Source organism: Ochlerotatus camptorhynchus, unplaced genomic scaffold (genome assembly GCF_037179485.1).
Source record: "Ochlerotatus camptorhynchus isolate MF236.1 unplaced genomic scaffold, CSIRO-AGI_Acam_v1.1 ptg000357l, whole genome shotgun sequence".
Taxonomy (NCBI): domain Eukaryota; kingdom Metazoa; phylum Arthropoda; class Insecta; order Diptera; family Culicidae; genus Ochlerotatus; species Ochlerotatus camptorhynchus.
In genome coordinates, this window is record NW_027040845.1 from 6,180,854 (window position 1) to 6,204,314 (window position 23,461).

Here is a 23,461-nt window from a genome sequence, read left to right on the forward strand (position 1 = left end):
TCTACGTACCTATGTGCCACACAGCTGACCCGATGGTTAGCGATCGATCGTCAGCTGTATGTACATAGGGATCAAGAGCGGACCGGCGGGAGAGATTCGCTTTCATACTTAGTTTTCTAGGGATGCACATGTGAAACTGTGTCATCGATACTTTTATCTTCTCGCTCTAACATATGCCGGCCGCCTTGAAATATTTGATTTCAATTAACTATCCTACTCTAACATTAACTAACATTAACATCTAACAACTACATACAAATAAACACAAAACAATATTGATCATCTCTGCTGCTGCTACTGTGCTATATACTTCGATTGTGTTGGCTGACCCAAATTTGCTTCTGCTTTCGATTGGCGATGACCTTGGCCTACATTTGGATCAGCTGTTCTCGTATGCGATCGTACTGCTGCATTTCTGTAGCTGTTGTTCCTTTGGTGCTGTTGAACTGGTGATGTTTTCGCTTGCTGCTGTTGTTGTTTTGATGAAACTGTGATGCTGTTCTGAAGAATCCGCTGGATTTCCGCCGTTATGAAGTTATCGGTCGTTGCAGGTAGGTATAGTGTACCTCGGAATGGTGGAAACGAAAATGGAGTATCCAGGAGTAGAAAGTAGTAAACCGGAACAACATACCTGGCAAACTGCTTGATGTGATGACAGTACAGGAGCAGGAGTTGTCCGTAGGCTGGTACTTCCATTCTGTCCGGTTTCAACGATTTCTGACTGATTACATTCGGAACGGTTTCCATCGATTCGACTGATTGCTGATTTCTTTCCAGGTTCTTGCTTCGATTTTTGATGCTGCATGTTTTGGACTGGCTCTGATGTCGATGTCGGACGTGGACTGTGGTGAACTCAGTGGACCTGGACGACCGATTGTCGTCGGAGAGGTCGACGTTTCGATGTTCTTCGATGGTGGTGTGGCTGCAGAGTCGCTGTAAGAAATGAGAGGGTGCTTTTTTACCATTTTAACCACAATAAAAAGCGACTTGCCTGGAGCGGAGGCCACCGTGACCTCCGCGGGTGCCCGTTGGCACCGATGATCCTCTACTTCTCGCTCTGATGACGATTTACTAGCTGTTTCGATGATATCCGAGGGCTGCGAGATGCTGTTACAATGCTGCTGCTACTAGTTGTGAACGTTGGACAAGCTGGCCATGCTTGCTGACGCACACTGGTAGTGCAACGAGGACGAAGTGCGCACTTCTCCTTCTCGATGATGCAGATGCAGTTTACCTCGAATAATCAAATTTGATATGCAAATAAATGTCCGAACTGACTGGGCGCTGAAGCGCTGGCGTTGGACGCCGCTGACGATGTTCATGCTCGAACGAACCGAAAACAATGCATGCAACCATTGACCACCACCGAAACTATACGGATTACCTCGAGTGAAGGGGAACGGCTCGATTTTCTATCGACTAAGACTGTTCCGGGGAATCGAAACCAAGGGCGAATCGTGACTGGGAAAAATGAGCGGGGTTATTTTTACGAAAAATACAATATACGATTAACTTAACTGGTGTGCGGAGGCCTTTCAACCTCCGCCGTTGGAGGAGTCCTAGTTCTCCCCGTTATGTGCATTGACGTTATCTCGAATCGGTAGTACGCAAATCTTTGAGATTGCTCTGCGGTAACTACCGTCCGTTGTTTTGACGGTCACGACTCGAACATTCCCATCACGACCTGCGTGGACCTCTGTCACACGCCCCAGTAGCCACTTCAGTGGCGGCTGATTCTCCTCCTTCAGGACCACCATGGTTCCAATTACCACGTTGTTTCTTCTCACTGTCCACTTGGTCCGATTGTGGAGGTCTGACAAATACAGATGCGACCATTTCTTCCACAATTGCTGCGTGAACCGCTGCGCTTTCTGCCAGGCTGACAGACGATTTTCAGGAATCCCATCCAGATCGGGTTCCGGTATTGCCATAAGAGGCCGCTGAATCAGGAAATGACCGGGAGTCAACGCTTCGTAGTCGTCCGGGTCGTTGCTGAGCGGCGTGAGTGGTCGCGAGTTCAATACTGCTTCCACTTGAGTCAGGATCGTCTGCATCTCGTCGTACAGGAGAGTGTGCACGCCAATCGTTCGTTTGAGAAGCAGCTTGAACGATTTGACTGCCGATTCCCACAGTCCACCGAAGTTTGGCGAACGCGCTGGAATAAACCGGAACTGAATCTGGTCTTCAGCCGAACTTCTGATGACGGATGCCTGGAACTGCTGGTTGTTGAACAGGCGACGTAATTCGTCCAACTGTCGTCTCGCACCTACGAAGTTTCTTCCGTTGTCGCACATTATGATCTCCGGCTTGCCTCGCCGGGAAGAGAAACGCTTCAGGGTCGCAATAAATCCCTGAGCGGACAGGTCTGACGCTAGTTCCAGGTGAACGGCCTTGGTTACTAGACAAACGTAGACGGCAACGAAGATTTTCACCGGGCGATTGCGCCGGTACGGATACGACACTTGGAACGGGCCACAGTAATCCACACCTACACGCTGGAATGGTGGACACGGGGTGACTCTTTCGGGGGGAAGATCCGCCATGAGCTGGTCCTGAATCTTGGGCTTCACTCTGAAACATGGTACACACTCGTGGATGACCTTTCGCACTAGGTTCCGGGCGTTTGTTGGCCAGAACCGCTCTCTAACGGACGAAACCATGAGCTGTTGTCCACCATGCAACATCTTTCGATGGTAGTGAACGACGACCATGTACGTAAATGGATGACGGTGATCCAGGATATACGGGTGCTTGCGACGGGTCGCAATCGATGCATGGCGAAGTCGGCCGCCAACGCAGAGTATTCCGTTTTTGAGCTCCGGGTGTAATGACGAAATCTTCGACGACTCTCGAACTTCTCTACCGTTTCTCAAATCAGCTAACTCCAGCGAGAAGCTTTCTTGTTGGGAGAGCCTGACCAACGCATGCAAAGCATCTTCCAGTTCGAGCGTTGTGAGAGGACCACACCGTCGATTGTCACGGTTCGCCGGTTGCGAATTTAAGCGGAATCTGAGAAGCCAAGCAGTCAGTCGTACGAGATGTGTATACGATGATCTGAGGCTGAAGATATCGCTTGGAGTTACCACTGCAAGTGCTGTCGCCATGCTTTTGGCTTCGAGATCCAAGGGATCGAAGTCTTCTTCATCTATCTGATGAGCAGATGGCCAGTTGTGCTCGTCCAACTTTAGCCAATGCGGACCGTTGAACCAAAGCGATTCATATTGTAGCTGCGCTGGGATCATTCCACGGGAAATTATGTCAGCTGGATTCTCTAGTCCAGCTACGTGGTTCCAAACGCCTTGTTTCGTGATGTGCTGAATCTCCGAAACCCTATTTGCTACAAACTGCTTCCATCTTGACGGTGACGAAGAAATCCAACACTTGACAATCGTGGAGTCCGTCCAGAAAAAGCCTTTCGCTTTGATGCCGAGACTGCTTGTGACCTTCTCGTAAAGGTGTGCCAACAACAAGGCTGACGACAGTTCTAGGCGTGGAGTGGAGAGCCGCTTGTTTCCTTTCTTCAAGTTGTCAAGCGGTGCAACGCGTGACTTCGCTGTTAACAACCTCACACACACCTCCCCCGTTTCGGAGATTGTTCGTACGTAGAAACAGGCGCCGTATGCCTTATTCGACGCGTCGCAGAAACCGTGAAGCTCCGTGGTGACGATGTGACTTCCGGTTCCTACCCATCGGGGAACGGTAAGGTTTTCTAGCGCTGCTAGATTCCGCCGATATTCCTTCCACTGCGCTTGAAGTTCTTGGTTAAGTGGTTCATCCCAGCCGCAGTTTTGCTTCCACAGTTCCTGGATGAAGATCTTTGCCTGGATGATAACTGGGCCAACCAGACCAAGCGGGTCAAACAACCGCGAAACATCAGAGACGACCAAGCGTTTTGTCATCGTTGCTGACCAGTTGAACGATGGGAACGTGAAACGGAAAACGTCTGAACTAGGTTCCCACACTAAACCCAATGTCTTGATGGAAGTTTCAGACGAATCGAGATCCAGGATTGAGCGTTCATCCCTCAAGCTTTCCGGAACGCATTCGAGAAGCTCCTTGTTGTTTGAGTTCCATTTTCGAAGTGTGAAACCCGCTGAATCCAACAGCTCGATGACTTCTTGAACCAACTGTTTACCTTCTTCTACGGTGTCTACCCCTGAGAGCATGTCGTCAACGTAGAAGTCCTTCTTGACCACCTTGGACGCTACAGGATGCGTTAACGCTCCGTCATCTGCTAAACGCTGCAGGCATTTGGTAGCAAGATATGGTGCGGATGAAGTACCGTACGTGACAGTGGTCAATTCGTACGTGCGGTATGGATCGGAAGGGGCAAATCTCCACTTGATGCTCAGCAACGGATGATCACGACGTTGAACTTTAACCATGCGATACATCTTGGCAACATCAGCGTTGACTGCGATACGGTACATGCGGAAACGTAGCGAGATACTAGGCAGGTCATCTTGTACTACTGGACCAACCATGAGGGCGTCATTCAGCGAAACTCCGGTAGACGTTTGACAGGAAGCGTCGAAAACTACGCGCAGCTTCGTAGTCGTGCTGTCTGGCTTAAGAACAGCGTGATGTGGTAGATAGTACCTTTTTACTCCTACCTCTCCGACCTCCTCGGTGACGTCCTTCATGTGTCCAAGTGCAAGATATTCGCGAATGAATTCGTCGTACATCGTCTTCAGCGCTGGATTTGCAGCGAAACGGCGTTCCATGCCCATCAACCGTTTTATCGCTGTGGTCTCCGAATGACCTAACCGATTAATTACGGCTTCCTTCTTCGGCATCGTCACAATAAATCTGCCGGTCTCGTCTCTGATCGTTGTCCGGGCGAAATGTTCTTCACACGCTGACTCCTCTAAAGAATGCGTACTAAGGTTTCGGCATGTCTCTAGGTCCCAGAACTTTGCGAGTTGATCTTGGAGCTCGGTGGTAGAACACACGAGAGTCAGAGATTGACATCCACTAGGTGAATGCTCGGGAACCTTTCCGGAAACTATCCAGCCAAAATTTGTATTCTGCAGTGTGGGTCCGTCTTCAGTCGCCTTTTGCTGTTCGCTCCTCAGGAGGTCCATGTAGTATTCCGCCCCGATAATGACGTCAACAGGACCAGGTTCATAGAAGCGTGGATCAGCTAAAGATGACGATTCCGGAAGCGTCCAGCCGCTGATATCGCAGGTTGCAGTCGGTAGCGACACAGTCAACCGTGGGAGAACGTGGAACTGCATCTCTTGCACGAACGATGAAATGCGATCTAACCTCGGCCTTACTACAGCACTGACGAGTTTTGTTGAAGTGCTCGTAGATGAGCCGATCCCTTGGACAGACAGATATGATGGCGATTCGTGAAACTGAAGTTTGCTTGAGAACTCTTTCGTCATCAGGCAATGCTGCGAACACGAGTCCAGCAGCGCTCGTGCCAGCATGGAATTGCCGTGACGGTCCTTAACTTTGACTAGAGCGGTTGATAACATGATGTTCTGTGTAGGTGTGATTGGGAGTGCGATGTGTGTTTGACTTGTGGAGGGTGTGGCTGTATCTGTGGCTAGTGGTGGAGTGGCTGTTGATTGAGTGCTTTGTCCTTGCAATGTGGTGGATGTATTGGTACTAGCGTTGTGTGTATGTTGGTTCGAGTTTGTTGGCTTGGATTGTGGCTGCCGTCTGGTTTGTGTCGGAGAATTTGACTGCGACTGTGGAACGGAGGATCTAGCTGATGCACCATGCAGCAGGGAGTGGTGCTTCTGTTGGCAGTGACGACAGACACCCTTCTCGCAGTTTCGTGCGATGTGGCCAGGACTCAAACAATTCAGGCACAACCTTGCTTTGAACGCAGCTTCACTGCGCTCGGGAACTTGAAGACGTTGGAATTTGCTGCAGACGAATGCAGAATGCCACGATCCACTGCAGAATGGGCACTTGCTTGAAGATCTCACGGTAGTGTGACACACGGATGACTTCGACGATCGTTGATCAGACTGGCTCGCCGGTTTCGTTGGAGCGACGGATTGCAGCACTGCACAATGACTTCGAAGGAAACTGATCAGGTTTTCATACGTCGGTACACCCTTTGAATTGTGGTGTGTTTCCCACTGCCGTAGAGTGGCATGATCCAGCCGGGAATACACCATGTATGCGAGAATCGTACTCCATGCAGCAGTTTCTTCGCCGATCTTCTTTAGCATTTGCAGGTTCTTCTCGAAAGCGCTGATGAGATTGCTCAGTCCGTCGTAGCTTTCTCGCTTCAAGCCTTCCACGGCAAAAAGGGAATCCAGATGTGCCTTTACAATCAGCTTCTTGTTCTCGTAGCGGGACTCAAGCGCCTTCCATGCTACGCTGTAATTCACTGCCGAAAGCTCCACCGACTCGATCTCTTGCAGGGCCTCTCCTGACAGGGCTGACTTCAGATAGCTGAACCTGTCCATATCAGTTAGGTGCTTGTTTTCGTGGATCAGGCTGCGGAAGCTATCCCGGAACGTAACCCACTCCTTAATCCTCCCACCGAACGAAGGAAGGCGAATTTCTGGAAGTTTCACCTTCGAGAATGATGCTTCGGATCGGTCACCAAGTTGACCATTTCCGACAGACATCGATGTAGATGATGGTGGGGTCTGCTTCGACAACAAACTGGCCTTTACGGAGTAATATCGCTCCTCGAAACTACTCAAAGCTAGCAGATTTTCCTTCTCCTCGTCCGCATCAGCATCATCAACATCATCCATCAACAGTTCAATTCGTTCCCGAACCTCGTAGAACTCCTTGCTAACTGACGCTAGCGTTTCCAGTCGTACGCTGACTTGGCACTCGTCTCTAGCAGGAATATATTTCGTCGCGAAATTCTCCAGTCCAGCCAACGTATTCAGAACGCGCCGCTCACGCTTACTAAGGGCCCTCAAATCAGCCATTGGTAGTAATTTACAGCACTACACTGCACTTTGACTAACTACGAAAGGCGCAATTAATCAGTAAATTGTACACTGCACAGCACTTTCACCAAAACACTCCCGATCGACTCGACGTTCCACAAATTCGCGACCTCAAGAGACAGATTGACTTCTCAAACGACAGCAGTGAGGGGAAACCAACCTGAGAGGACAAACAAGCCGACAAATCCAGCAGACTTCGAGACCAAAACAAACTAGCGGACACCACAGGGCTATGTACCAAAGAAAAAAGGACTCACATGCACTATCAACCAATTTATTAATTAATTGCCACGGGTAGCCACATGCAACAAGCCACCGTACAACATGCACTACTTCCCAAATTATGCTGCAACAGTATGTCCGCCGTTGATCCTGGCTGTTTACGTCTCGTTCCTGGCGCGTCGAGATCCTCCAAATGGCCGCAGCTTCCCGCCGTACGTGATCGCGATCTCTATCGCGATGGCGCCGTGAAACGCACAATTGGGATTGCTCACAAAGAATTGCGCCAATAGCCTTGCTATGGCGCCGAGAGTCTTTCACACTGTGACGTATTGTCCACTCAATATAGTGGTTCCGTGGGGAAATTTCACTATTTTCCGAGCCGATAACGTGCAATTAAATTGCCGTCGGCTTTCGCGCACTGATAGTTCTTTTTTTTTTTGGGTTTGTTTGCTGCTCCGACTAACAGCAGCCCACACAAACTGTTCGTACTGAGGATTCGTGACTTATCCTCGCATATAGCACCACACACCACACAAAGTGTCCGAAAATTCACAAATCCGGCTCGAAGGGCCAAATGTTCGCGCCCGTCGCGGGAAATCTTTCGGACACACGAGAAATGTACGGTTTTACACAACGAAAATACACTTTATTACGCGAACACAAAATTACATTTATTACGGTAAAGGACGGAACAAACGAAGTGTCTTCCGCGACGGTTTATTGTAACTGATATTTTCTATTTCTACGTACCTATGTGCCACACAGCTGACCCGATGGTAAGCGATCGATCGTCAGCTGTATGTACATAGGGATCAAGAGCGGACCGGCGGGAGAGATTCGCTCTCATACTTAGTTTTCTAGGGATGCACATGTGAAACTGTGTCATCGATACTTTTATCTTCTCGCTCTAACACAGAGTAATTCCAAAAAATGTGCAGTCCCAACCATTTCTAACGTAAACAAATCAAACATTACTGTTAGTGATGATATACCATTAAAAGCAGAAGTGTTCCTCACTTAATATACGCAGAAATCAAACTAAAACCTAATGATTCACAATTTTCTTGAAATCGTTATTGCTAATTTCAGCCTTCCTTCTTCCTTCTTATCAAAATCTAACCCCCTTAAGTACTCATCCCCTTTAGTTTACTTAAATCTTTGGTTTTTATTAGTTAGGTAGGTTCCGATTCAACACATTGTAGTTTCATTTTTATACCTATGATCTTGTCTTTTTTTACCTAGGGGATGAGTACTTGTGGGGGTTAAATTTTGATAAGATCTTTAGTGGGAATGACACAGATGAAGACTGCACATTGTAGCCGAAATACGTATCTGTCATGGATACCAAAATTAATTAAGTGGAATTAAATGAAAGATAACCTTTTTTGCTGTTTTTAAAAATATTTGTAATTGGTTATATCATGCCGATATAATTATTATCTTCTTCAGGATCATCACCCATCGTTTCAAACATATGCTGCACTCTCATTGATGGAAAAATGACAGCACAGCGAACAAAACATAATCGATTGATTGTTAATCGAGTAATTAAAAATGGGACATCTCTGATTTTGGTTTGATTGTTTTGATAAAAAAAAGAGCGCCGAGGGGGCAGCAAAACCACCAAATTTACCTCTCATACGGGGTATGAAAGGGACCGTGAAAGAGGACACTCAAATATAAAGTTTTTCTTCCGACAGTTTCATCTTAGTATTATTCTTTTTTTTTTAATGCAGCCAGACGGCTGCTGTCACGCACATTGGGAGCCAAGCAATTTTATGATGCTTTTCTTACAGTTGAACAAGAGTACACAAGGCGGTATTAAAATCTTGCGTAAAGTAATTTATGACTAACTACCATGTCCAGCTATTTTATGCTATGGGACACCATTTCTGTTTAATTCATTCAAAATACACAAAAAATAATATTGAAAGATACCAAGGTTTTGTCAAAACACCTGGTGGCATAATAAAATACCAAACAGAAAAGTACAGTTTCTGAATGCACACTGAACAATCTCAAACAATCACTACACGCTCAAAGCAAAACACGCTATTTTGCTATGCCTGTTTTGATTTGATTTCAATGGCACAAATTTTCATGACAAGAAGAACAAGTGTATAATGAATTCCGTGTGTGCTATCTGCTTCTCCCACCCAGGAGTACACTATATCAACAATAATTTTTATTTAATTTAATTATTACAATTAAATAAGTGTTTCCTACTTACTTACTTACTTAAGGGTCCTGTGCACCACCAGCGGTGCAAAGGGCCAACGTGAAAGACTTCCATCCTGGGCGGCTGCTCGCTTTTGCCTTCACACTTAGAATTTTTTACAGAATTCGGTAAACAAAAACACCGAAATTGATCTGTAAAATGTATCTTACAGATTGTTCGGTAAAACTTAGGTATTTTTCATCAATTTGTCTCAGACTTACCGAAATACTGTAAATAAAAACAAATACTGAACGATCTGTAATGTTTTTTACTGAATTATCTGTAACACATGGCAATTTACCATAAATCGGTAATAATTTCACCGAACTTCTGTAAGCACCCTGTGCAGCCATCTTGTCAAATCTGAAAAGCAAAACAATTCATACGTGCTTGACGCGCTGGAAGTAACAGTATCGGAAAAAGCGCGAAAATGGACAATCTCTTGGACAAATTGCATGGACAGGACGCAAGGATCATCAGTATTTTCCGTAAGTAATATAAAACACTTATTTTATTATGAACTTTTGTTCTCGTCTTCTATAATCTGCTTTTTTGCTATGCCCAAGTTCCCGACTACGTTGCTGGCTTGCACCGCCATGTAAACAGCCATTGTTTATCGCAGGGGCTGCAATGGTGGTTGAAAAGTTCAGCACAACGGGCACCAAGTTTTTGCTCAGCATTTAATAGTTTGATTGGAATGGATTAGTATTCATTGAAATCTACTTAATTAAAAAGAAAAGTAAAATAGGGGAATTTACGTATTCTCGGCAACCTAAGCAGCGACCTTCTTTCTATAGCCTTTTTCTCTATGGAACGCACACATATGCAGTATTGGTTTGTTGACAATCTTTTGCTGCCAGCTGCTCTAACAATTTCAGTCGAAAGAATTGTCAAAAACTGTTTTGAAACGCTTTTACAAAGCTCCAATCTTCTCTAGTGAGAGCGAGTATTGTCGGCAACCAGTTTTTCTTCGGTAACCGTTCCATTTGAACTGCATGTAAATCTGCTGTTCTATTATCGGCAACTCGAAATCAGCTACAATGTGTAGTGCGTGTGTTTCATTTCAAGAAAACCCTGCTAGATTGCTTTTTCTCAGTGGTAAAAATATAGTCAAATTGAAGCTGAAAGCATAAAGAATCGTTTGCATGCATTCAGCGAAGTGTTTTCGTAAGAAAATCCAGTGAAAATAGTGTTTCAATTTGGGTTGCCGAAAATAGTCTGTCATGCCGAAGCCGTCATTTCCCCTATATGTGCAAGAACTAAAAAATCTCAAAATCGAATTTTACATGGTCATGTCGAAAAAACACCTGTAAAAAAGTAGCTTTAATAATAATTAAATAATTAAAAGCATGGGTTTTACAGATTATCCCCAAAAAATCACAGAAAGGTTCGGTAAAACAAAAATTTATTCTTCCAAAATTTTACCGAAGAATTTGTAAAAAAAAATACCGGTCGGTTCGGTAATTGCAAAAAATCAATTACAGATTTTTCGGTAATCCAAAAAATCACCGAACACATTACAGTTCAGCTGTTGAGATTTCGGTAAAATTTTACAGATTTCTGTAAAAAAAATCTAAGTGTGTTGACCTGGGCCCAGGTCAGATTTCTATCGACTTGCTTAATTTCCTTATTGAGGCTCCGCCGCCATGAGCCCCTGGGTCTGCCTCTGCTGCGATGTCCTGCTGGATTCCAATCCAGCGCTTGCTTGCAGATTTCGTTTCCGCCCCGTCAAAGTGTATGGCCGACCCACCTCCACTTTCGCTCTCGAATTTCTGTTGCTATCGGCTTCTGATGATATCGACGATGGAGCTCGGCATTCGAGATCCAGTTGTGAGGCCACCAGGCACGAATTATATACCGCAGGCATCGGTTGATGAAGACCTGCAGCTTTTGAGTGTTCTCCGCTAATACACACCACGTCTCGCTGGCGTATAACAACACAGATTTCACGTTCGAGTTGAAAATTCGGATTTTGGTGCGTTGACTTGTCTGGTTGGATCTCCATACGTTTCGTAAACTCGCAAAGGCAGCCCTAGCCTTCTTGATTCGTGCACCTATGTCGCTCTTGGTCCCACCGTCCGACGCTATTTGGCTGCCAAGATATTGGAAACTTTCGACCTTCTCCACTGCTTGCCCCGCTACCGTAAAGTTGGAAGGGTTGCCCGTGTTGATATCCAACGATTTGGTCTTGTTGACGTTGATGGTGAGACCCGCCGCAGAGGAGCGTTCGGCTAGGTCATTGAGCTTACTCTGCATGTCAGAGCGCCGTTGTGCTAGTAGAGCAACATCATCAGCCAAATCAAAGTCGTTGAGATGCTCCATGGTGATAGGCTGCCAAAGCAGCCCACGGTTCGGTACACGGTTAATTGCACCTACCATGATCTCGTTGATTACGATGAGAAACAGTAGCGGTGATAGTATACATCCTTGTCTCACACCAGCGACTACCCGGATAGGGTCGGACAAGGCTCCGTTATGCAGAACTCTGCACGTGAAAGCCTCATAATGCGCTTCGATGAGGTTGACGATTTTATCCGGGACTCCCTTGCGTCTCAGGGCGCCCCACAGATTCTCGTGATTGAGACGGTCGAAAGCTTTTTCGTAGTCAATGAATACCAAATAAAGGGACTCTTGGAATTCATTGACCTACTCCAGGATGATGCCGAGCGTGACAATATGATCCGCACAAGATCTTCCGGCACGGAATCCTGCCTGCTACCGTCGGAGAGTCGCGTCGATCTTCTCCTGTATCCGATTCAGGATAACTTTGCACAGAACTTTGAGAACAATACACAGTAACATGATGCCTCGCCAATTGTCGCACACAGTCAGATCCCCCTTCTTTGGGACCTTCACTAAGATGCCCTGCATCCAGTCGGCCGGAAAAGTCGCGGTGTCCCATATATTACAGAATAGTTGATGCAACATTTGTGCGGATAGCATGGGGTCAGCTTTGAGCATCTCTGCTGATATGCGATCGACCCCTGGAGCCTTGTTGGATTTCATGCTTCGGATAGTTGCTTCAATCTCCTGCAGTGATGGGGCCTCGGAATTGACGCGAGTGATGCGCCGCACCCTAGGCGGATCATGCCGAGATGTTGATGGCTGGTTGGCCGTCGAAACTTGAAGAAGTTTTTCGAAGTGCTCAAACCAGCGTTTCAGCTGGTCAGTGGGGTCGGTAAGCAATTGTCCAGTCGTGTCCTTCACTGGCATCCTCGGGTTCATCCTTGCTCCACTCAGGCGTCGTGAGATATCGTAGAGGAGGCGTATATCACCAGTGTTTGCGGCTTTTTCCCCTTCGTCGGCCAGGGAGTTCACCCACGCTCGCTTGTCCCGTCTGCAAGAGCGCTTGACTTCCTTCTCTAGAGCCGAGTACCGTTGACGGGCTTCGTTCTTGGCTCATCTGGTTCTCGCCCGCTCTATCGCGGCTTTTGCTTCTCTACGCTCCTCAATCTTCCGCCAGGTTTCATCTGTGATCCACTCTTTCCTCTGGGTGCGCAGCTCACCCAAGTTGTTCTCGCTTGTTTCTATAAAGGCATTCTTGATGGCCGTCCATTGTTCTTCTACGCTGCCACCTTCTGGAACGTCTGCAGCTCGAGTCTCAAGTTCTTCAACAAAAGAGCTTTTTACCGCTGGATCTTCAAGTCGGCGTGTGTTGAACCGCCGCCCGAGTCTCTCCTCCCGTCGCTGAATCCGCGCCATGCGTAGGCGGATTTCACCGATTAGAAGGTGATGGTCAGACGCGATGTCGGCGCTGCGTTTATTCCGGACATCAAGAAGGCTCCGTCTCCATTTTCGGCTGATGCAGATGTGGTCGATCTGATTCTCGGTATGTCAATCACGGGAAACCCACGTGACTTTGTGCAATGGCCGATGGGGGAAGAGCGAGCCCCCGATCACCATGTCGTTATTGCCACAAAATTCTGCAAACAGCTCGCCATTCTCGCTCATTTCGCCGAGACCATGGCGTCCCATGACACGCTCATAGACCGTGTTGTCGGAGCCGATCTTCGCATTGCAGTCGCCAGTGTAGATCTTGATGTCACCCTTTGGAAACTTATCCACGACGGCATTCAGTTCACTGTAAACATTCTCCTTGTCCTGTAGCTCGGCAGCATCGGTTGGCGCATAACATTGGATTATGGTAAGGTTTATTACGATTATCCTCTCATTAACAGGCTCCCACTTGATGAGCGCAGCACTTGCCTGGACGCTAAGTAGAAGACGAACTCCACGATGGCGGGGAGCGTTTTCACCTCGAATACCAGAGTATAGTAGTACCTGTCCCGACGGCAGTTTGTGTTCTCCAAAGTTTGGCCAACGAACTTCACTCAGTCCCAGGATTTCTAGCTTCATGCGTCGCGCCTCGTTGGCGAGTTGTGCCAGTTTACCCTGCTGGGCTAACGTCAATACATTCCATGATCCAATTCGTGTCCGTTGATTTGTGCTAAAAGTCGTTGCCGTTAAATCAGTTCGATGCCTTTCTCTGTTGGTTTCTGTAACAATTGTAAAGGTCAGAGACAGCAGGTGGTTGGCCTAAGGTCTCCTATCCGCCGTGATGGGGCTGCCATCTTAGGTGTAGCTTCCGGGGAAGAGCATTTCTTATTCAGCCGCTGGATGCCAGTCAGACGCTGTTTGAGCCGCATCTCCATGGTGAACAGACGCTCGGGTTGGCGAAGCATTTCCTCTATCACCGTGCTATGGTTACCGCGCCAGTGTTCGCGTCGCACCTCCTCACTCTGCTATTGTCGGATTGACAACATTGCCCAGGCTACGCCAACCAGTTGTGTCCATGTTTCAGCTGGCAGTCTTTTGTGATCATATGACTCGTGGAGGCGTGATGTAGGAACTTGTGAGGACCGGAGCTAGGTATATCGCTCCTTCCAAATTGTCACTCACCATTTTATTCATGTATTTCACTTATACATTTTGTCAAAATATCAGCCTTATACAATCCATAAGACAAACCACATAGGTCCTATGAGAATGCATAAAAGGTATGTGTGACCGCTTATACATTTCATTTGTGTAGGTAATGCAAACATATATGTCAACGTATCAAACAAATGTAATATTTTGATGCATATTTCACTTGAAATGAATGAACTCCTCTCAACTAGTGTAATTGCCTTGCTCTCTCTTTAAAAATCAAGACCTTTTTGACCACTATTTCAAGAACTTTCAAGACATTCAAGCATTAAGCCTGCAACAGTTTTTTTATGTAAAATATGTTCAAATTTAAAATTTATTTTTAACCGGTGTTCCACATTGTCCCATTGGCTAAATTGCCCCACTTTCCCCTATACGCACCACACCATCATCCATAACGAACGTTCGGTTCATAGTCTCTTGAGCAGCGCTCTTTTTTATTCGTTTTATTCTTAGAGACAGGTTTTCGAGGGATTAATTGTTTATTGGGTTTTGCACCTTTCGTCACACAACGAGCGACTGGAACTGCACTGTGAGGCAGGTTACCGGCAACCGGCGACGACGACGGTCGGTGACTGATTCAATAAATGTACGCAATTGATATGGAGTAATACAGCGGTTCTCAAACTGTTGTTGATTACGACCCACTTCGAGAAATTCACACACACACACACACACACACACACAAATATTGAATTCAAATCTAGACCAACAATTGATATAGGCGGAACAAACATTACCAAACGTAAACATTGACTTTAAACGCAATTTTCTCGAGAATCAGAACACATTCACGCAAACTAACAATGCCATTCGATAAACGAAGTTTGCTCTATCAGATGCTGGAGGTGTTTTTATTCTCGAGAAATGTGCGTTTAAAGTCATTGTTTACATTTGGTTGTTCCGCCTATTTCAAGTGTTGCTCTAGAAATGTTCTATGGTCAAAATGACCTTGAACACTCCAAAAGGGCTATAAAATGTAAAAAAAAATCTGCAAGATTGCCTGCAAAACAACATGGCATTTAAGGTATTTCACGCATGGAGGAAATTAAGGTATTTGTAAATCAAACGTAATGTCAAACGAAAAACCGCCAAAAATAACAAATCTAGCCTAGCCTGGAATTACTCAAATTGCTTTAAAACGCTAAAAAGGCCTTGAATAGTTTATAAAAGCCAAAATGACCTTGAATCCCTAAAACGGCTTGACAATTGTAAAAATCATCTTGGAAACGAAAGCTCCCATTATAATTGTTAAATGTCATAATGGTCCTAAAGACGCAAACAATTAAATGTCAAAATGGCCTTAAAATTCCTCAATTATTTAACCTGAAAACAACAAAACAATCCAGAAATTAAATTATGGGACAGTCCTGAAAAAGCCGAAATAATTAACCCATTAATCGCTAAAAGGGCATTGAAATCCGTGGATGACAAGACACCAAAATATTAAAAGAAGTAAGCTTCAAATATAAAATAAATATAAGAAAATGTCAATGCTTCTGACGAAGTTGTCTGAAATTCCATGACCCACCTAAGGGCAGCTCGCGACCCACCGGAGGGTCACGGCCCATAGATTGAGAAACGCTGGCCTAATATATCTCCATATGAGTATGCACGTGAGTCGCACAGCCACGCCAGCATGAACATATGTTTTGTTTTGACGGTAAATCAAATTGCGACCACACCCAGTTGAGTGCCGACTATCTTTCCTTTCGACTGGCATTGGCGTAAATGTATCCCGAGAGCTGAACAATGCCCCTTATTAACTATTATGAAACGAATTCTAGAAAGAAAAAACAAGAACGATCTAATCAATGCTGCATAATCTTATCACAGAGTGACACAACATATGTACGAACTACTCTTGATAAAAATCTATCAAAGAGTTCGCCGCTTGCCATCCTCTGCAAGTCACTCACGATCGATTACCGTCGCGTTTGTTGGCAAGGAGCTACTATATGGGCGTAAATAAAAGTCGTAGGATTCGTTCTCATTGCCATCGGAGTAATTTTTTCAAAGCTTAGCCGATTAGAACCTAAATTGCAATTTAATTGCACTAATCGACTTATTTGTGCTGCTGGAGGAGTGCAGTGAAAACGTACTTTATCGTTACTTGTTAGTTGTATACAGTATACACCGTAAGTGGGGGTGACATCGGGTCAAAAAAATCAAAAAAGGTTCGTTCCCTGCCTTACAACATTCACATTTTAGCAATGACAACAATTTTAAGCATTTGCAAATATATTATATTAGGTATCGAATTCTCCACGGAGAAAACTGAGTTGGTCGTTTTTTCTAGGAAGCATAGCCCAGCACAACCAAAGCTTCAACTTTTGGGTAAGCCGATCACGCATTCTATGTCTTTCAAATATCTTGGGGTCTGGTTCGATTCCAAATGCACCTGGAGATCCCACATTGAGTATCTGAGACGAAAATGCCAACAAAGAATCAATTTTCTCCGAACAATTACCGGAACGTGGTGGGGAGCTCATCCGCAAGATCTTCTAACGTTGTACCGGACAACGATTTTATCGGTTTTAGAGTACGGTAGTTTTTGCTTCCAGTCGGCGGCTAAAACTCACATCATCAAACTGGAACGTATCCAGTATCGTTGTCTTCGTATCGCGTTAGGATGCATGCACTCGACTCATACGATGAGTCTCGAAGTGTTGGCGGGCATGTTGCCACTATCGGATCGGTTCTCGGAATTGTCCCTCAGGCTCCTCACCCGTTGCGAAGTTATGAACCCACTGGTAATCGAAAACTTTGAAAAGCTTCTTGAGCTGAACCCTCAAACTCGTTTTATGTCATTGTACTACGTGTACATAACACAGGATGTCAGCCCTTCACAGCATAATCCTCATCGTGTATGCTTCTCCGACTTCGGCAATTCAGTTAGTTTTGATTTATCTATAACGCGGGAGATTCGTGGGATCCCAGAACATCATCGTTCCATGATTGTTCCGTCAATTTACGCTGCAAAGTTTGGCCAAGTTGATTCCGCAAGATCGTACTTCACAGATGGATCACTAATAGAGTCGTCCGCTGGTTTTGGTATTTTTAACGAATTTCATAGCGCCTCTCGAATGCTTCAAGCTCCATGTTCCGTATATGTTGCTGAGCTGGCGGCAATACATTATACGCTAGAAACGATCGCCTCACTTGCACCAGATCATTATTTTATTTTTACGGATAGTCTCAGTTCTGTCGAGGCTATTCGCTCTATGAGGCCGGTAAAGCACTCCTCGTATTTTCTCATGAAAATACGAGAGCTTTTAAGTGCTTTATCTTTAAGATCTTTTGTCATCACCTTTGCATGGGTCCCATCTCATTGCTCGATTCCGGGCAATGAGATGGCTGACTCACTTGCTAAGGTGGGCGCTATGGAAGGCGATATTTACGATCGACAAATCGCCTACGATGAATTTTTCTTCATTTATCGTCAACAGTCACTCGTCAGCTGGCAGAATAAGTGGAGTGAAGGGAGTTTGGGACGATGGCTATATTCGATCATCCCTAAGGTGTCGAAGAGTTCTTGGTTCAAGGGGTTGGATGTGGGTCGAGACTTCATTCGTATGATGTCTCGCCTCATGTCCAATCACTACTCGTTAAACGCTCACTTGTTCCGTGTTGGGCTGAAGGACAGCAATCTCTGTGAATGTGGACAAGGTTACCAGGACGCTGATCACATCCTTTGGTCTTGTGTGGAGTATCGTGGAGTCAGATCACATTTTTATGATTCCCTTCGGGCTCGAGGTAGACAACCTAATGTTCCAGTTCGGGATATTTTGGCTAGACGCGATCTGGAGTTTATGAAACTCATATATGTTTACTTTAAGAATATTAACATTAGATTGTAAGTTTTATTAACCTTGTGTTTAGTTTGTATTTTGTACGTGTGGGTTTTTTTTTATGTTTGTTTTCAAGATGAATAGAAATTAGTTCATGTTTTAGGATTAATTAAATATTTGTATCGTAAACCACATTTCAAACCTCCCTTTCCCTTTTCCCATCCAAAAAAAATTGTAAATCTCCACTAACCTCGAGACAACCGCGAGTATCCGGTCCAGCTCCTTTAACTTTAAATATAAGAAATCAATAATGTATAACAAAAATGATAACTCGGCTCTGTAAAGTTTATTCGATTGAGCCTGTACAAATAAAGTAATTAATAAAAAAAAAAAAAGAATTATTTACATCATCGTTATGAATGATTTGTGGTAAGGGGCTGAGCCAATACCAAATTAATTTCAATTTAAGATGGCTATCATTCTGCAGAGAGCATTACGCATTCCAACTGAAGGCCCTATGCCTTTTTATAACAATGTTCATCCTGTATTCGAGAGGAAAATCATATGATTTCAAAACAACCGTCATCCGGTTGCAGCTATCATTCGAAAAGGCGATTTCGATTTGAATAGTCTGAGGACGAACAGAGGACGGTGGTTTGGTACAGTGTATGCATCACAGGTTCAAATCAGGTTCGAATCATTATATAAAACATAAATTTTAATATGCATTTAAATACATATACAAAAGGAAAGCCCGTAACGTTGGGAAATCACCTTTTCGTGGAACGTTACGGGATGTAAGATCTAGCACCGATTCCTAGTCCTGACAACAACATAGCACCTCTAAGTGTACGTCAACTGTATTGAAATGCGTTAATTGTTTAAAAGCTAATAAGGAGCGTAAATTAAATCGGGACGTAAACCACGCAGCATTTAGTTCAAATTCGTTTTGTGTATAAAAAACTATATGATCAGAAAAAAAGCAGCTTACATTTCAATAAATAGCAACCAAGTTCCAGTAGTAATGTGAGTAAATTAGAGATTTTGTATTTGAATATTGCGGGATTATCTACAAACTACGTAGATTGTAGAAGAAAATCGTCCACTTTTGGTTTTATTAGCAGAAACACATATTGTAGAAATTGAATCTTTTGATCAGTATAGCATTCCGGGATATAAAGCTGCTGCTTGTTTGTCACATTCGAGGCACACTGGCGGTGTTGCTATTTATATCAAAGAATCAGTTCAATTCAATCTTCGCCAAAACGAAGTTATTGATGGCAATTGGTTCTTAGGCATTACAGTTGAACGTGGCATGAAGATGGGTAAGTATGGTGTTTTGTATCATTCTCCCAGTTCAAGTAATCAGCGTTTTATTGAAATTTTAGAGAACTGGTTCGAGACATTTTTAGATTCTAGTAAATTAAATATACTTGCGGGTGATTTTAACATTAATTGGCATGATACTAGCAACTCGAACCATCTGAAGCAATAAGCTGATTTCTTTAATTTAAAACAATTAGTAAGTGAATATACACGTATTTCCCGGCACAGTAGAACTTTGATTGACCATGTTTATTCTAATTTTGATTCTGTCAGTTCAGTTACTCAAGCTGATTTGAAAATAACCGATCATGAAGCTTTAGTAATTAATGTCTTAGACCGTGTTAACGATAACGATAATTTTGTAAAATTGACGTGCTGGAGGAAATATTCGAAGTAAGCTGTTTCGAATCTTGTTGAAAGAAGTGTGGATTTTCCATTAGTTACCGGAACTTTAAATGAAGATGCAGCTGTTCTTACTAACGTTTTGAAAAGTTGTACCAATAAATTAGTTGAACAAAAGTTTGTTTCTTTGAAAAACTCGAACAGCTGGTACAATTTGGATCTTTTGCGTCTTAAACGTAAGAGGGACAAATGGTACAAAAAGTTTTGTAGATCTAATAGTGATAATCATTGGAATAGGTACACGGTCGCGCGTAATAAATATTCACAATCGATTTAGAAAACTCGATGTGAATATATTCAGAGGAAAATTGATCAGCATCAAAACAACAGCAAAGAGTTATGGAAAATTTTGAAATCTTTGATGAAGCCTAGTAATTGTAAATCGTGGACCATAACTTTTGATGGCATATTAGAACAGTCAGAACCAGTAATTGCTTCTAAGTTTAATGACTATTTCGTCGAGAGCGTTTCACTGATCAATCAATCTATTGAACTGATCAATGAAACGGACAAAATAAAACAGCCGATTAATAGTAATTGTAGATTTAATGGTTTTCACCCAACTACATTAGATGAACTTAAAAATATTTGCTTTTCATTAGGAAAAACGGCTGGAGTAGATAATGTTAATGCTAGAGTTATTCAAGATTGCTTTCATGTCATTCGACACACTCTGCGGGACCTTACAATCTGGGCACGTGCCGCATATTTGGAAAGAATTTTTAGTTGTTCCTATACAAAAAGTTGCTGGGACGATTAAAGCCGAAGAGTTTCGTCCCATCAACATGTTGCACACATTAGAGAAAATTTTAGAACTTTTTGTAAAAGGCCAGCTGTTAGAATATTTAAATAGTAACTGTTTGTTGATACCGGAACAATCGGGATACCGGGAAGGCAATTCTTGTGAAACTGCGTTAAACTTAGTGTTAGCTAAATGGAAAGAAAATTGGGAGCATAAAGATACGATTGTTGCTGTGTTTTTGGATCAAAAACGCGCTTTTGAGACAATTTCTTGGCCCTTATTGTTGAGAACAATCAAGCGCTTTGGAATTTCGGGTTCTGCATACATATGGTTTGAAAGCTATTTATCTGATAGAACACAAAGGACTGTTTTTAATGATTTTGTATCTTGTCCCGTTGACAATGACCTTGGAGTTCCCCAGGGAAGTGTATTAGGACCCCTTTTATTTATTATGTATATTAATGACATGCGACGAGTTTTACGGTTTTGTGATGTTAATCTTTTTGCTGACGATACTGTGTTATTCATTGCAGCTAAAGATTTAGAAGAAGCCGTTTCACGCTTGAAGATTTGCGTTCTCTAAGTAGATGGTTGAAGTATAAACAATTGAAATTGAATATAAGTACAACTAAATTGATGGTAATTTCGCGGAATCGTGTAGATGATGATGTCTCTGTTGTTATTGATGATGAGACAATTGATCGCGTTCAGGAAATTAAATATCTTGGCGTGATTATTGATGAGAAACTCAAGTTCAATTCTCATATTGACAATGTCTTCAAGAAAATTGCCAAGAAGTATGGAATTCTATGTCGCTTGAAAAACGATTTAACTATTGGTAGTAAAATACAGTTATACAAATCAATCATCTCCCCTCATCTAGACTTTTGCCCTTCCATTTTATTTTTGACCGATGAAACACAAATATCGAGATTACAGCGTTTGCAGAATAAAGTAATGCGTTTGATTTTAAGATGTAATAGATTCACTTCCTCAACTTTTATGCTGGACGCTTTGCAAAGGCTGTCAGTGAAGCAAAGAATTGTGTTTTTGACTATGGTGTTCATTTTTAAAGTAGTTAACGGTTTGCTGCCTCGATATTTGTGTGATCGGATTGAAAGAGGAAGTGATTTTCATAGTTATAACACTAGAAACGCGGATGAAGTAAGAACACCACATCTTTTGAATAATGCTTCACAAAATTCATTATTTTTCAAAGGTATAAATGTTTTCAATTCGATGCCTAGACACATCAAGCGTGCAACTACACTTACAGAATTTAAGAGACACTGCATTTCCCATGTAAAAGCTGTTTATTGAGCAGTTAAATTTTTATGAATGGATAAATCATGCATTTTGACAAAGTTATCTCTAACGGATTATTTTGTATGGAGACTGTAGCATATACAAAAAACTACATTGTTTGTCTTGATGGTGATGATGGATTTTTAGTTTTTTGATTTTGTAGTAGTAATAGTAAAAATAGCTTTGAGTAGTCTACAATGGTTTGAGCCTCGCGCGCGGAATACAGGTATAAATGACTAATACGTGGAAATTGTGGCAAAAACCTTGAATTAGTTAAGGGTTGGCTGGAAGTCGTTTCCTTGGATATAGTCCTGGCACTGCGGAAGCTTAAACGTGTAAATCCCAGGTCACGTGTAAATGGAAGTATTGTCGAGGACTATACTTGGACTTTTGATAACTAGTTACACCTTTGAATGTTTTTGGTTGATGCCTATAGCATATTTAACAGGACATTTATATCTGTAATTGTAACCAGCTCGATTTTGTTTGCAAACCTGGTTAAAATGTTTATATTTAATTATCTTAAAGATATCTCGTCCCGCTCAAACCTTTGTAGGGGTAAGAGGTGGGACCATCATCATCATCATTTCACGTATATCCTAGCGCCGCGTTGTGAGAAAATTAGGTCGACCAATGAAAAAGTTTTGATCTCCTGAACAACTTTGCCGATGACAGTTTAGCAGGTCTCGAAATATATCTAATGCGAGAATTGCACGTGTATACAAGCGCAATGATGTGAAAAAAAAATTGAATTTTTGTGCACCAGCCAAAAGGCCTTGGCTCCCTGAACAACTTTGCGGAAGACAGTAACATTCTATTTGGTCAGGATCCCGATTTTCACATATAAAATTCACGTGTATACTAGAGCCGCTTAGGAAATTCTCAACTATTGTACATCAAACAATAGGCTTTGACCTTTTGAACAACTTTGTCGAAGACAGTAATTTTCTACCTGTTCAGAATCTCGAGCTATAGCATACGCGAGAATTGTACACGTTTACTAGCGCCACGTGGTGAGAATATTCTAGGCTACTGTCCACCAGCCAAAAAGTCTTGAGCCCCTGAACAAGTTTGCCGAAAACAGTAACTTTCTATCTGCTCAGGATCTCGAGCTATTGTATATGCGGGAATTGCATGTGTATACTAGCACCGAGTAGTGAGAAACTTCTGAACAACTGTCCACCAACGAAAAGATCTTGACTTCCTGAACAACTTTGCCAAAGACATTTGCTCTCTATCTGTTAAGGATCTATCACGTGCGAGAACTTAACATGTATACGAGCACTGCCTAGTGAGTAGATTCTGAACTACTGTTCACCAGCAAAAAGACCTTGACCTCCTGAACAACTTTGCCGAAGACAGTAACTTTCTATTTGGTCAGGATCTCGAGATATTTTATACGTGAAAATTTCACGTGTATACTAGCGCCGCGTAGTGAGAAAATTCTGAAACATTGTGCACCAAGAAATAGGCTTTGATCTCATCAACAACTTTGTCAAAGACAGTAACTTTCTATCTGGTCATGATCTCGAGATATATCACATGCGAGAAGTTCACATGAATTCTAGCGCTACGTAGTGAGAAAATTCTGAAC

At 43.4% G+C, this 23,461-nt stretch overlaps 1 protein-coding gene across 1 annotated transcript; it reads right to left on the reverse strand.

Annotated features, from left to right (window-relative positions):
* Positions 1–294: 294 nt before the first annotated feature.
* Positions 295–6,911, reverse strand: LOC135709315 (uncharacterized). The gene is made up of 3 exons (XM_065231624.1): positions 3,285–6,911; positions 1,671–2,330; positions 295–933 (listed from the first exon to the last, which is right to left on the reverse strand). Exons 1-3 carry the CDS (start codon positions 6,909–6,911, stop codon positions 295–297), a joined length of 4,926 nt encoding a protein of 1,641 aa, XP_065087696.1.
* Positions 6,912–23,461: the final 16,550 nt, after the last annotated feature.